The sequence below is a fragment of the Dreissena polymorpha genome, chromosome 9 (assembly GCF_020536995.1).
Source record: "Dreissena polymorpha isolate Duluth1 chromosome 9, UMN_Dpol_1.0, whole genome shotgun sequence".
NCBI lineage: Eukaryota > Metazoa > Mollusca > Bivalvia > Myida > Dreissenidae > Dreissena > Dreissena polymorpha.
The window spans coordinates 2564780-2578360 of NC_068363.1; the positions used below are offsets into that span (position 1 = coordinate 2564780).

Consider the following 13581-nt stretch of genomic DNA (forward strand, 5'->3'; position numbering starts at 1 on the left):
TCAAACAGATGTTAAGCCTTTAGTTTCAATTTCTTAGCTTTATTTTCAGTTTCTTGGCTTTTCCATTCTTTCTGTAGTTCTCATCCTGATTTTGAGCTCTCACTTGCAGTTTCCTAGTTTAAGTTCCAGTTTTCTGGCTAATCTGTTCATATTGGAGTAACATAATGTTGACTGTTGAGCTCATAGTTTTTGTTACATGGATTTGATTTGAGTTTCCTGTCTATTCAATTCCTGCTTAAGGTACGCTCCCTGCTGTTGAGCTTTCTCAGTTTCCAGTTTTTGTCTGTGCCTATTTGAGTTACACACAATGATGTTGAGCTCTACCTTTCTGTTTCCAGTTTTTGTCTGTGCCTATTTGAGTTACACACAATGATGTTGAGCTCTACCTTTCTGTTTCCAGTTTTTGTCTGTGCCTTTTTGAGTTACACACAATGATGTTGAGCTCTACCTTTCTGTTTCCAGTTTTTTCTATGCCCACTCAAGTTAGGCACCCCGATGATAGTGTTAAGCTCATAACTTTCAGCTTCCTGACTTTTCAATTCCTGCTGGAGCTACCCACCTTGATGTTTAGCTTTCACTAATAGTTTTGTTGCAATTCCATTCACAATCAAGTTAAGGTCACTGATTTTGTTTTCTGTTTCCCAGCTTTTCAATTCCTGCTCAAGTTATGCACCCTGATGTTAACCTCTCACTTTCAGTTTCTATTTTTATATACCTTCTCCAGTAACATACCGTAATGTTGATGTTGAGCTCTTACTTTCAGTTACCCACATTGATTTTGATATTTTGGTTTCAGTTTCCTGGGTATACCATTGCTGCTGTAGTTACTTAGCCTTATATTGACCTCTTACTTTCAGATTCTTGGGCATTCCATTCTTGCTGGAGTTATTTTTCCTTATATTGACCTCTAACTTTCAGTTTCCTGATCATTCCATTCTTACTGGAATTACTTGCCGTTATATTAACCTCTCATTTTCAATTTGCTGGCTATTCAAATCCTACTTGACTTACCACCCCTGATGTTGATCTTTTCACTTTCAGTTTCCTGGCTATTCCATTCCTGCTTGAGTTACGCACCCTTATGGACTGGATCTGGACTAACACGACAATGGCCATTGGAAGCTGGCTGCAGATGGAGGATATCTATGCCAACATTTACATACTCAAGTGTTATCGCGTCATTGAGAAGGTAATACTTTAATGTGCTTTACGTGCTAGGTCATATGGTAAGAATTCAAAAGGATTGCAAGTTGGTTGAGTGCTTGAATTTAACTTAAGGATACATGGTTTGAAAACTAGCCTTGCCTCAGCTGCACATAAGTTGTTTGAGGATTGAACTTAACTTTATTTCTGTGGCCATAAGCCTCTTAACTCTGATTCATGTCAGTAACTGGCTTCAGTTTGTGGACCTTGCACTGGTACACCAACTCAAGCTATAAGGGAAAGTGTTAAAAGATTGCATTGTTATAATCACATTTTGATAAAGCTGTCACTGTTTAAAAGCAATACTTAAGAATTACTGAGATTTGGTTGTTTGGTAAATCAAAAATGATAATACAGTAATGATGTGCAACATGTTTTACAAAGTTTGAAAATATAAATGTATTGCTGATAGTTAATTCTATTTTACAATTATGTGTCAGTGAAATTATTATCATTTTGTTTTGTATTATATTAAGCTGTCTCTGCTGTATGATTTGCTCATGGTCTTTTCCAACATTAACCCTTTGCATGCTGGGAAATTTGTCGTCTGTTAAAATGTCGTCTGCAGAATTTCTAAAATAAGCATTTTCTTTGATTTTTTTCAAACAATACTATCAGAATAGCAAACAGTTTGGATCCTGATGAGACGCCACGTTCTGTGGCGTCTCATCTGGATCCAAACTGTTTGCAAAGGCCTTTAAAATTCGGTTCCCGCACTGAAAGGGTTAACAGCCTTCTTCATACAGAATACTTATAACTCTTGGATCAGTATTCACAAATCTCCAAAGAAGAATATAAAATGAAGATGTTCTTGATGGAAAGTTCTAATGGTTTCAGCTTTTATAACATTTTAATGATTAAAATCATATACACAAAATAGTAAAAGGCTTTAGGATTTTGTTTATACTTACGAGACAACCTTCTGTTTTCTTTTGTTCTCAGGAATATTATTCCTGGCTTTCCAAATATTATTTGTCCTCCTTGTCAAAAAATGAATCAGTCTTCTTCATTGTTTTCTTGTTGATAACTTAGATGGACACCCTGCTCTCCATGCAAAGGTAGCTGTGCGTTGAAGAATTCGTAGTTTCCCCTTGAATTGTTGTTTCTTCTGCCCAGATCTAACAATTACAATTACATAATAATATTATTTGTTTCAGGAGTACCCAACACCAAGAGCTACCCCTAAGAGTGCTCTTATCAAGTATGGTGTTGGCGGACTATTGTTATTCGTAGTAATATTCATCATCTGGTTTCCGCTGGTGCTTTTTTCATTTGCAAACACTGTGTATCAGCCCAACCCACCAATTGAGTGCAGAGTGTCTGTGGCATTGGCCGGGTATCAGGTGAGGTAGCGCTGAGCAGGTATTTTTGTTAAGCATTTCAACTTTATCTGAACTTACAAATTGCTTCATCGAATACTATCTGTGTTTTTATGCCCCTGTGTCAAATGATTGGGGGTATACTTTTTGGCCTGTCTGTCTGTCTTTGTTTGTGTCTGTTTGTCATTGTAGATGTCTGTCTGTCACTGTATTTGTATGTCTGTCCCAAAACTTAAACCTTGGTCATAACTTTTGCAATATTGATGATAGCAACTTGATATTTGTTATGCATGTGTATCTCAAGGAGCTGCACATTGTGAGTGGTGAAAGGTCAAGGTCAAAGTCATTCCTCAAGGTCAAAAGTCAAATATATGGCTTCAAATCAGTGCAGAAGGTGGCATTGTGTTTCACAAACACAGCTCTTGTTTTGTATATTTTTGATGATTTTATCAAATACAACTTAAACGTTTAGAATAAAACGTTTAGAATATCATACATGATATCTATTAAAAGCTAAATCTTATGTGTCAGGCTGTTTATATAATTTGTTTTGTCTTTTGAAGTATTTATGTTATAAGTGAATATGAGCAGTGTTCTGGGAAAACTGGGCTTAACCCTTTGCATGCTGGGAAATTTGTCGTCTGCTAAAATGTCTTCTGCTGAATTTCTAAAATTAGCATTTTCTTCAATTTTTTTTTCAAAGAATACTATCAGAATAGCAAACAGTTTGGATCCTGATGAGACGCCACGTTCTGTGGCGTCTCATCAGGATCCAAACTGTTTGCAAAGGCCTTCAAAATTCGGTTCCAGCACTGAAAGGGTTAATTCCAGTGTGTAAATTGACAGGGGGTTTTCCAGCCATTTTAGGAAAAGAAGTCTGGTCAAATTGGGATTTTTTAATCGATAAAAGTGGCAAATTTGGGAAATTTTTATCAACAAAAAGAATTAAATTGGGATTTTTTTATCAAGAAATATGAACACAACAGGTCTTTTCCTGGCCATTTTGGATGCAAATCTTATAAATTATGGTTATATATTTTGTAGGTTGTTTAAAAAATAAAATGGAGATATAGAGTCTAATAATCATAAGTCAATATGGAATGACACTTTACGCACATTTATATAGCCAAGTTTTCCTGGAACCAAGCTCATTTACAAATATTACATTCTTCATTTAAAATCACATGATCTGAATCACATTGTGCTCTTGACTTTTTGCAGCCCCTGTTTGAAATAATCGGTCAGCAGCAGAACATTTTGCAGTTCAGCGATTCCGAGTTTAGTACCATGAAAAAGAGGAATGAAAAAGACAAGGTAGGTGACAATAATGCACTTAACAGCTCTTTGTCAGAATTATTTTAGGTGGACAAGTTAACCTATAACCAATTTTAATAGCTTAATTACGTTACCTGATATCATATGCTATTTACTCCGATAGGATAGTAATTCATCCGGAATTTTCCGTTCGATGAATCCCACACTTTTCATAAACCCGTCAGGTAGGTCAGAACGGTCACATAGTGCCGTGTAGCCGTACAACCAAAACGGGACATTACCCAGAATTCACTCTTATTCCGGATGGCGATATACAAAGGCCAACATTTTTGTTATTGACTTAATTGTTGCTTCTGTTTCGCTGGATTCTTCTGTTTAACAGAATAGAGAAGTTTTTGTATTGCGTTAAAAAATTCTCCGTATATATATCCGTGTATTTCTGTATTGTTTTGTGTATTTGTTTGTTTGTTCAAGGCAAAATATGCCTCAAACACGTGGCTCATGTGGACACATAAGGGCAGCATGGGACAACCATGGTAGCTGCCTGTCGTGTGCAGGATGTACCCAGGATAACTGCTGCCCTTTCTGTGAGCATTGGTCTGCAGATACCTGGGCCATCAAGCGTCGACCCTTCAAGAGTCCTGGACGCAACAAGAATAGTTCAGATCAAAGTAGGGAAAGTTCCGTGTGTTGGGACTTTTCACCACACGATCTTGACCATATGCCACCAGTAGCTGCCAGGCATCGGTCCTTACACCGTGATGACACCAGAAAAAATTTGCCCGGTCCGTTCATCGGGAATGACCAGTTGAATGACTCGGCATCAGATCAAAGTAGGGAAAGTTCCGTGTGTCGGGACTTTTCACCACACGATCTTGACCATATGCCACCAGTAGCTGCCAGGCATTGGTCCTTACCCCGTGACGACACCGGACAAAATTTGCCCGGTCCATTCATCGGGAATGACCAGTTGACCGGTCCGGAGACTTCACGATCACTGGTCAACATTGACCGGTCCGGTCACCGGTCATGCTATGACCGGTCACCGGTCACTGACCGGTCCGGTCACCGGTCATGCTATGACTGGTCCGGTCACCGGTCATTGACCGGTCCGGTCACCGGTCATGTAATGACCGATCCGGTCACCGGGTACCGGTCTGTGCCACAGACCGTTCCGGTCACCGTAGATGTTGACACTACCTTGTCAGTACTCCACAAAGGTAGACGCAGCCGCGTTTCTACTGTGAGTCACAGACATAAGCGTGTAGTGTCTGATGTTTCCGGCTACTCCTCCACCTCGGGCTCGTCGTCGTATGACTCATCGTCTACTTCAAATAGCCCTCATCATTATAGGAGGGGACGTCGTTCACGCTCACCGAGTGTTTCTCGGCGTAGATTGCCTCGTAAAGAGCGATCACGCCAGCGCTCGGGGAGACGTTCAATCAGGAAACATCATTCCCAGCGCCGCCGAACAGTGTCTCGGCATCGCAGGGATAAGGGACATAGACCTTCCTCTATTAGGCGCTCTCGGACTCCTAGGTCCCCTAGTCGATCCTTCTCTGAGGAATCTATTGACACCCTTCCACGTGTGTCGGCCTCTATTTTGGCCTCAACACACACTTCAGCCGTTCCTACAACCACTGAGCATAATTTGTATTCAAACACTAGTTTGCATACATATCAGGCTCAAGGTACAGGGGTTAATCTAACCACTATGGCTGCGTTTTCAGCCCCACGGGTCTCTTCCACATTGCATAGAAGTATACCCCGGGCTGCCGCTACACCATCAAATCCCAATACTTTGTGGATCCAACAGTCGCCGGGAATCTTTGTCCCTTTTTCGACTGATCCTTTACCAGCGACCTCTGGTATTCAAAGTGAGTCTGCTGACTTGATCTCTGAGAGACCTAACTCACCAGCTATATCTTTGATGGTGCCGGAAAACGATTCTCTCATGATAGAAGCGAATGAATCTATTATTCCTACTTCTATATCCACCGGTTTCAATCAATCCAATGCTCCCGCAGACGGTTCGATTGAGGCGGGTTCGGAGTCTAATGAGGCCGAACTTTATTATTTGGCCTCCATCAATCAGGTATATGAACTTATGTTCAATACCTTAGATAAGGACTTCTGCCCCCGCCCTTCCTTGTTTCTCACAGGATCTGCGGTTACCGTTACAGAACAGGTAGTACGCAGACGAGAGCCGGGCAGGATAAGTAAGGCTACTTCCCGAGTGGATCTACGCCTTCCTATTGGCTCTTCCACAATGGCTGTTTTCCAGTCACTTGAACCAGCCAATAAGCCTTCGCCATCTCCATGGAAAGCCCCTAAGGAGCTGACGGAGCCTAAACAGATGGACGGCAGGAAAAGTTATAAGGCCCCGGTACCCGACCCTGCTACCGGTTTGGACCTTTCCAAACTTCCGGTTCCTGATGCTGACATTAGTAAGCTGTCACTTACAATGCCTTCATCATCTACCCATACATCAGTCCCTCTTTCCCTGTTGGAAAATTGGGAGCTGAGAAAACGCCGTTCCATAGGTCTGGCTAACCAGCTAGATCTCATGGCAGCCACAGCCTTAGACTTGGTTTGGGAGCTCTCTGATTCAATCCCAGAGGAGCTCCGGGCCTTGTTGATACATCTTTCACGTACTACGCAGTGTTTATCTCACAATGCTGCGTCGTCTATGTCTGAGATGTTAAGGCTTCGGAGAGACCTCATCCTCTCTTCCTTGCCCAATAATTTCCTTTTGGAAACAGGCGTAAACTCCCTTCGAACTGCTCCACTAACAGCAGAGCATCTTTTCGGAGGGAGAATACAGTCGGCACTTACTGCTGATCGTGAAGATCAGATACATGCCTCCTTAGCTAGGAGCAACTCTGGCCAGCGCCCTGTGGTTTTTAAGCGCCCTGCTTCTAAGCCCCCAGGAGCCCCACCGGCCAAGAACGCTAAAAGGGACAGTTTCCCTACTAAGCGTCCGTCTGCTCCACGTCAGCCCACAAATAGGCCTCCTTTTCAGAACAGAACAACTTCCTATCGGAAGCCTTCTGTAAACCAAAATTTGAGTAAGGGCAAACCCAATGCGGACAAGAAGTCATTTAATCCTTCTTCCGGCAAGGGTGGACCTCCTTAAGGTCAGCCCTAGGGTATACCCCTTTCTACCGCCACAGCCTCTGATGACGGAGGTACCAGTCGGGGCCAGACTTATGCACTTCGCAAATCGATGGCTTCAAATAACTTCGGACGCGTGGGTTCATTTCTCTTGTCACACAAGGCCTCGCTTTTCAATTCGAAAAAAGGCCCCCACTCTCTCGCGTCCCAATAGATCTGGTATCTCCGCATCCACAACTTCCAGACTCCATTCTCGGACTCCTGGAAAAACAGGCGGTAGAAAGGGTTCACGACCCTTGTTCTCCAGGATTTTACAGTCGCCTTTTCCTTGTTCAAAAGAAAAGCGGCTCCTGGAGACCAGTCATAGACTTAAAAGTGTTCAACACGTTTCTAGTCAAACCTACTTTCAAGATGGAGACTCCTGCCTTCATTCGGCGCTCCATCAAACCCATGCACTGGGGGGTTTCCTTGGACCTGGAAGATGCATACTTCCATGTTCCTATCCATCCCAACTACTGGAAGTACCTGCGCTTCTCCTTTCGAGGCCAGGTCTACCAGTTTCGGGCGATGCCCTTTGGATTGGCCACAGCTCCACGAGTTTTCACCAAACTCATGGCCACAGTGAGCGCACATCTCCGATTACACAGGGTTCAACTGCTTCAGTATTTCGACGATTGGCTCTTACACCAGCTCGATCGTCAACTGCTTCTGCTACACCTAGAGTTCTCTTGGAAGGAGCTCCTCTCTTTAGGACTCCTTCTCAATGTAGCCAAGTCAGACCTCATTCCCTCTCAGGATTTCATATTCGTGGGAATGAATTTTCTGACCCACATCAATCGGGTCAGGGTCTCACCGCAACGTATATCAGACCTCCTTTTGAAGGTCAGATGGGTGCTGTCCCAATCTCATATCACAGCTCAAGATTTCCTCTCACTCAACGGTATCCTGAGCTCTGTAGCAGACTTCGTGCAGTTGGGACGTCTCTTCCTACGTCCTCTTCAGCACTATCTCTCAGCTCGATGGAAATGGTCTCCAGACAATCTGCTAACACAGATTCCCATCCTTCCGTCCTTAGTCCCCCACCTTCTATGGTGGCTAGACGAGGAGACCCTGTTGGCAGGAGTACCGCTTTTTCCCCCGCAACCGTCTTTACATCTCATAACGGATGCGAGCATGGAAGGTTGGGGCGCTCACCTGGAACCCCGCAGCCTGACATTATCAGGATTGTGGTCTCCTCAGGAGTCTCTCCTGCACATAAACAATCTCGAAATGCGAGCAGTCTTTCTAGCTGTTTCTCAATTCCAATCACATCTTCGGGACTCCTGTGTGATTGTATCGACAGACAACACATCAGTCGTGGCTTACATCCAGAAACAGGGCGGTACACACTCTCACTCCCTGTATCTGGAAACAATCAAATTACTTGTTCTTTGCAAGAGCCTAAAAGTCTCTCTCTTGTCCAAACACATACCAGGTCGTCTCAACGCCCTGGCGGACGGTTTGTCTCGCAAACACCAGTTACTTCCATCGGAGTGGACACTTCATCAGGAAGTGACCAATCAGATATTCCTCACATTCAGTTATCCACTGGTCGACCTGTTTGCGACCAGAGACAACCACAGACTTCCTCTGTATGTGAGTCCAGTGTACGAACCAGCAGCGTGGGCAGTAGATGCGCTTTCGTTCGATTGGGATCAACTGGACGCTTACGCTTATCCCCCACCCATTCTAATTCCCCAAATCTTAGGGAAAATCAGTGTGAGCTCTTGCCGGATCCTCCTGATAGCCCCTTGGTGGCCCAGGAGATCCTGGTTCAACGACCTTCTCGGTCTCCTGTGCGAATTTCCCAGGGAACTCCCGCACAGGTCAGATCTCCTATCTCAGAGAGGCAGACTTCACTTGGATCCAGACATGTTACACGTCTGGCCGTTATCAGGCAATCCCTGCAGAAGAAACGCTTTTCTGTCAGGGCTTCAACACTCGTTGCCTCTGCAAGGAGAAAGTCCACCAGAGCAGTCTATGATGCTCGCTGGAAACTCTTCTCTAATTGGTGTGTTCGAGGGAAAATTGATCCCCTCAATCCCTCTGCTAGACGCATAGCGGATTTTCTAATCTATCTCTTTGATGATAAGAAACTTTCTCTTAGCTCCATCAAAGGATACAGGTCTGTGCTTTCGCATACCTTGGCTTTTCGTAAGTCATCACAAGTCTGTGCTGACCCAGCCGTTTCGGAACTGATCCGAGCCATGGAACTTTTACGTCCTGTGTCTCGTTCTCTTACCCCCAAATGGGATTTGGCTTGTGTTCTTGGATCGCTTATTAAAGCTCCCTATGAACCCCTTAATCAGGCTTCTTTACAGTTCCTAACCTGGAAGACCGTTTTCCTTCTTACCATGGCTTCATCCAAACGTAGAAGTGAAATTCATGCTCTTTCTATCGAAGAAAGCCATCTTTGTTTTGATTCCTCCGATGGCTCTGTCACTTTGTTGTGTCAGCCAGTATTCCTTGCTAAAAATCAACTCCCCTCAATGGCTTCTAAACCCTTCAAGGTCCCAAGTCTTTCTAGAACTTGTGGTAATGAAGATGAAGATAGACTCCTCTGCCCTGTCAGGTCTTTGAAGTTCTATCTTAGTAGAGTTAAGTCTACTCGAGGTTCTCACAAGAGACTCTTCATTCCATTAAAAGGGGGGGGGGGGGCGATGTGTCTGCGGCTTCTATTTCCCGTTGGGTAGCCTCGACTATAAAAAGGGCTTACTCTTCTCTTTCTTCAAGGGATTCATCCCTTTTTAAGATTAGACTGCATGAATTACGAGCAATGTCGGCTTCGTGGGCATATATTAATCATACCCCACTCTCTGACGTGCTTCAAGCTGCTTTCTGGAGGAATCAGACAACTTTTTCATCTTTTTATCTTCGTTCTCTGGAGTGCCAACAGGACAACTTGTATTTGTTGGGCCCCCTTGTGGTTGCACAAACAGTAGTATCTTCTAACGCATAGGTATATTACGCTTATCCGTGAATTAAGTTAATACCGTAATAACGAAGATTAGCTGAGAACCCAAGATATGGGTTCCGCTGTGATGGGGAGATTTTCGCGAACCTTCACGCCTCAGCTGCAAATTCAGCATATGATATCAGGTAACATAATTAAGCTATTAAAACAAATTTTTCTAGTAAAATTCATTGTAATTAGTAATTACTTACCTGATATCGGTAAGTCCCACCTCCCACCCAGCTCTTCATCTAATATTTCATATTTTTTATTGGAATAAGAGTGGATTCTGGGTAATGTCCCGTTTTGGTTGTACGGCTACACGGCACTATGTGACCGTTCTGACCTACCTGACGGGTTTATGAAAAGTGTGGGATTCCTCGGACGGAAAATTCCGGATGAATTACGATCCTATCGGAGTAAATAGCATATGATATCAGGTAAGTAATTACTTATTAAAATGAATTTTACTAGAAAAATTTGTTTCACTATGTTATCCCTTGTTGTACAGTGATAAAAATTATGTTAGAATTATCTTTCAATATGCTTCTTGCGTCCTGAGACTTGATTAGAATTCCAATTAGTTATGGAATTCTGGGATGTGATTTTTCAGAAGATCTGAGGATTTCCACGTATCCGATTTACCTGGTGCTTATTACTCAGATATGTGTAAATTAAAAAGAAGAAAAAATGGAGTTAAGGGTAGGGTACGACTGATTCAGTGGCATACTTCATATGCGGCCCCAAAATATCAGACTTTGAAACCTCTCCTCATATTGCACTGGCAGCCAAATATTCTTGCATTCGAAATTGTTTGAGCTTCATTTGGGACCACTGCATGGGCTTAATTCATGGGCATGAAGTCTGCACAGGCTAATCAGTGACAACACTTTCCGCAGAAATTGGATATTGTAAGAACAGACTTTTTATGCCCCCTTTCGAAGAAAAGGGGGTATATAGTTTTCACACTGTCCGTCTGTCTGTCAGTCTGTCACACTTTTCGTGTCCGCTCTCTAATTCAAATAGTTTTCATCCGATCTTTACCAAACTTGGTCAGAAGTTGTATCTAGACAATATCTAGATCAAGTTCGAATACGGGTCATGCCAGGTCAAAAACTAGGTCACGGGGTCGAAAAAACAAATCCAAGGGAAGTAATAAGCTTTCAATGGACATAATTATCTGACCTGCCAAATTATATATTTTTGTTAAATAAATTAAAGTGGCGCAGTAGGCGGCATTGTGTTTCTGACAAACACATCTTGGTAAAAGGTCAAGGTCATCCTTCAAGGTCTAAGGTAAAAAATACAAATCCAAGGGAAGTAATACGCTTTAAAGGGAGATAATTATTCAATATTGAAGATAGCAACTTGATATTTGGCATGCATGTGTATCTAATGGAGCTGCACATTTTGAGTGGTGAATCTACAGTCATGGTAGTGGCTTTTAATTATTTGCTACTAAAAATAGAGATTTGTTAGAGACAATTATTTTCAAGTGAAGTAATTTATATAGTTATTAATCTCAGATTATATATTTCCTTACCAAGAATTTAAGTTCTTTTTACAGTTACTCTGCAGATTTTTTATTTTGATTATTTATAACTCAAAAGTTTTTTTTTTAAATGATATAATTATCATTTCTTTCCTGTACTAATTTGTGAATAGTAGGGTTCTTTACATACCTGCGGACTTATGTCCATAGATACATGATGAACTCTGGCTATGATCTCTTTGATAAACCACAGGCCTTTGTAGTCAGCGATGTCAGACTTGGTCATTTTTGACTGTCTACAGACCCCCCCGGTTGGATTGGACAAAATCTAAGGGAAGTAATATGCTTTAAATGGAGATGCTTTCTATACCTGCCAAATGATAAATATAATTTGAATTCAAAGCGGCGCAGTAGGGGGCATTGTGTTTCTGATAAACATATCTTTTCATAAAAGCAGAACCTTTCTTCCCTGATAAGCCTGTGCAGACCAAACAATCGAATCTCGGATGACACTTCACTAACATGTTTAAATCGCAGTTTACCCAGAATGCTGCTAAAATTATTCGTACTGTGACCACAGCAGGTGCCTATATATAGATAGAGAATTAATGTGAGTTGGGGTTGGCGATGTTCGTACTGTGACCACAGCAATTGCCTATATATAGATAGAGAATTAATGTGAGTTGGGGGTGGCGATGTTCGTACTGTGACCACAGCAGGTGCCTATATATAGATAGAGAATTAATGTGAGTTGGGGGTAGCGATGCGGCTGGCAGCAAAAGTCTTAAAGAATACAATAGAGAAGTGTTTTCATTTTCCAATTGTATCTTAATACAGGCTGCCACCTCCTTCTTGAACAACTACAAGACGGAGGATGTGACCAAGATTCTGCTGAATGGAAAATCCACGTCGGTATGGACTATCAGTCCGCCCAGTCGTAAACAGCTGGTTGAGGACCTGCTCAACCCTAAAGTAACCATGAACTTGGACTTCTACGTGACCTTTGGCAGGTACACTTAGAAAATTATGGCTTCGATAGTTTACATTATCACTTGATAACCCTTTACCACTGAAATATGGAATGTGATGGATTTGTTGTCCTTCAATTATCACTTGTTAACCCTTTACCACTGAGAAATATGCATGGGGATGGATGTGTTGTCCTTCAGAAGATCAAATTTAATTAAAAAAAAATCTTACTAGATTCAAGTTTTGACAGATTTATTTCAAATCCTAAGATACTGATGAGCTGCAAACTGTAATGAGCCTTAACAGACTGCGAGTTACTTGCTGGCTGTTCTGTTTTTTGCTGGCTGTTCTGTTTTTTGCTGGTTGTATTATAAAGCCATGGTCAATTTGCTTCTTAGTTTGACAGGGTTTAAAGGTATTATATTAAACAGTGCCACAATTAAACAGTGGTATTACGTCATACATAAATATGTATTTTATGGACCTGGATATTTTTATGCCCCCTTTTGAAGAAAAGGGTACTGTATATAGTTTTTGCACTGTCCATCTGTTAGTCTGTCACACTTTTCGTGTCCGCTCTCTAATTCAAATGGTTTTTATCCGATCTTTACCAAACTTGGTCAGAAGTTGTATCTAGACAATTTCTAGGTCAAGTTTGAATATGAGTCATACCTGGTCAAAAACTAGGTCACGGGGTCACTTAGTGCATTTCAATAACTCTATCAAAGCGTTTATTAAGGGTCATATGTCATCCTATGGAGACAGCTCATTTTTTCTTTCATTTAAATTTTAGAATTTTGAGAAAACTGGGCTTTATGCATGTGTGTTAAGTGTCATCCCAGATTAGACTGTGCAGTCTGCACAGGCTTATCAGAGACGACACTATCTGCCTAAACTTGATTTTCTTTAATGAGGGACTTCATTGAAACAAAAAATACCATAAAAGCGGAAAGTGTCGTTCCTGATTAGCCTGTGCAGACTGCACAGGCTAATCTGGGACGACACTTAACGCACATGCTTTTAGCCCAGTTTTCTCAGATCTCAGCTCATGTATGTTTTGCAGAGCCCCTCATGATCAGACAGGGGAGAGTATCAGTAAACAGTTCCGTAAAGAGCTCACCGTAGAAAACAGGAACGAGACAGCCGCACTTCTGAATGGAAAAATCACCAAGCCAGTGTAAGTGACAGCAGGGTAGTGAGAAAATAAATTGTGTCTT

At 42.1% G+C, this 13581-nt stretch overlaps 1 protein-coding gene across 3 annotated transcripts in view; it reads left to right on the plus strand.

Moving 5' to 3' along the window:
* Positions 1 to 13581, plus strand: part of LOC127843775 (piezo-type mechanosensitive ion channel component 1-like) — a 241514-nt gene that overhangs the window by 203214 nt on the left and 24719 nt on the right. For all 3 annotated transcript variants that reach the window (XR_008032333.1, XM_052373554.1, XM_052373553.1), the window contains exons 45-49: positions 1042 to 1189; positions 2361 to 2546; positions 3744 to 3836; positions 12233 to 12405; positions 13428 to 13541. Coding sequence is in view for 2 of the 3 variants with exons in the window: in XM_052373554.1 (XP_052229514.1) it covers positions 1042 to 1189; positions 2361 to 2546; positions 3744 to 3836; positions 12233 to 12405; positions 13428 to 13541 (714 nt within the window). In the remaining variant the exon portion in view is untranslated. The remainder of the gene's footprint in view (positions 1 to 1041; positions 1190 to 2360; positions 2547 to 3743; positions 3837 to 12232; positions 12406 to 13427; positions 13542 to 13581) is intronic.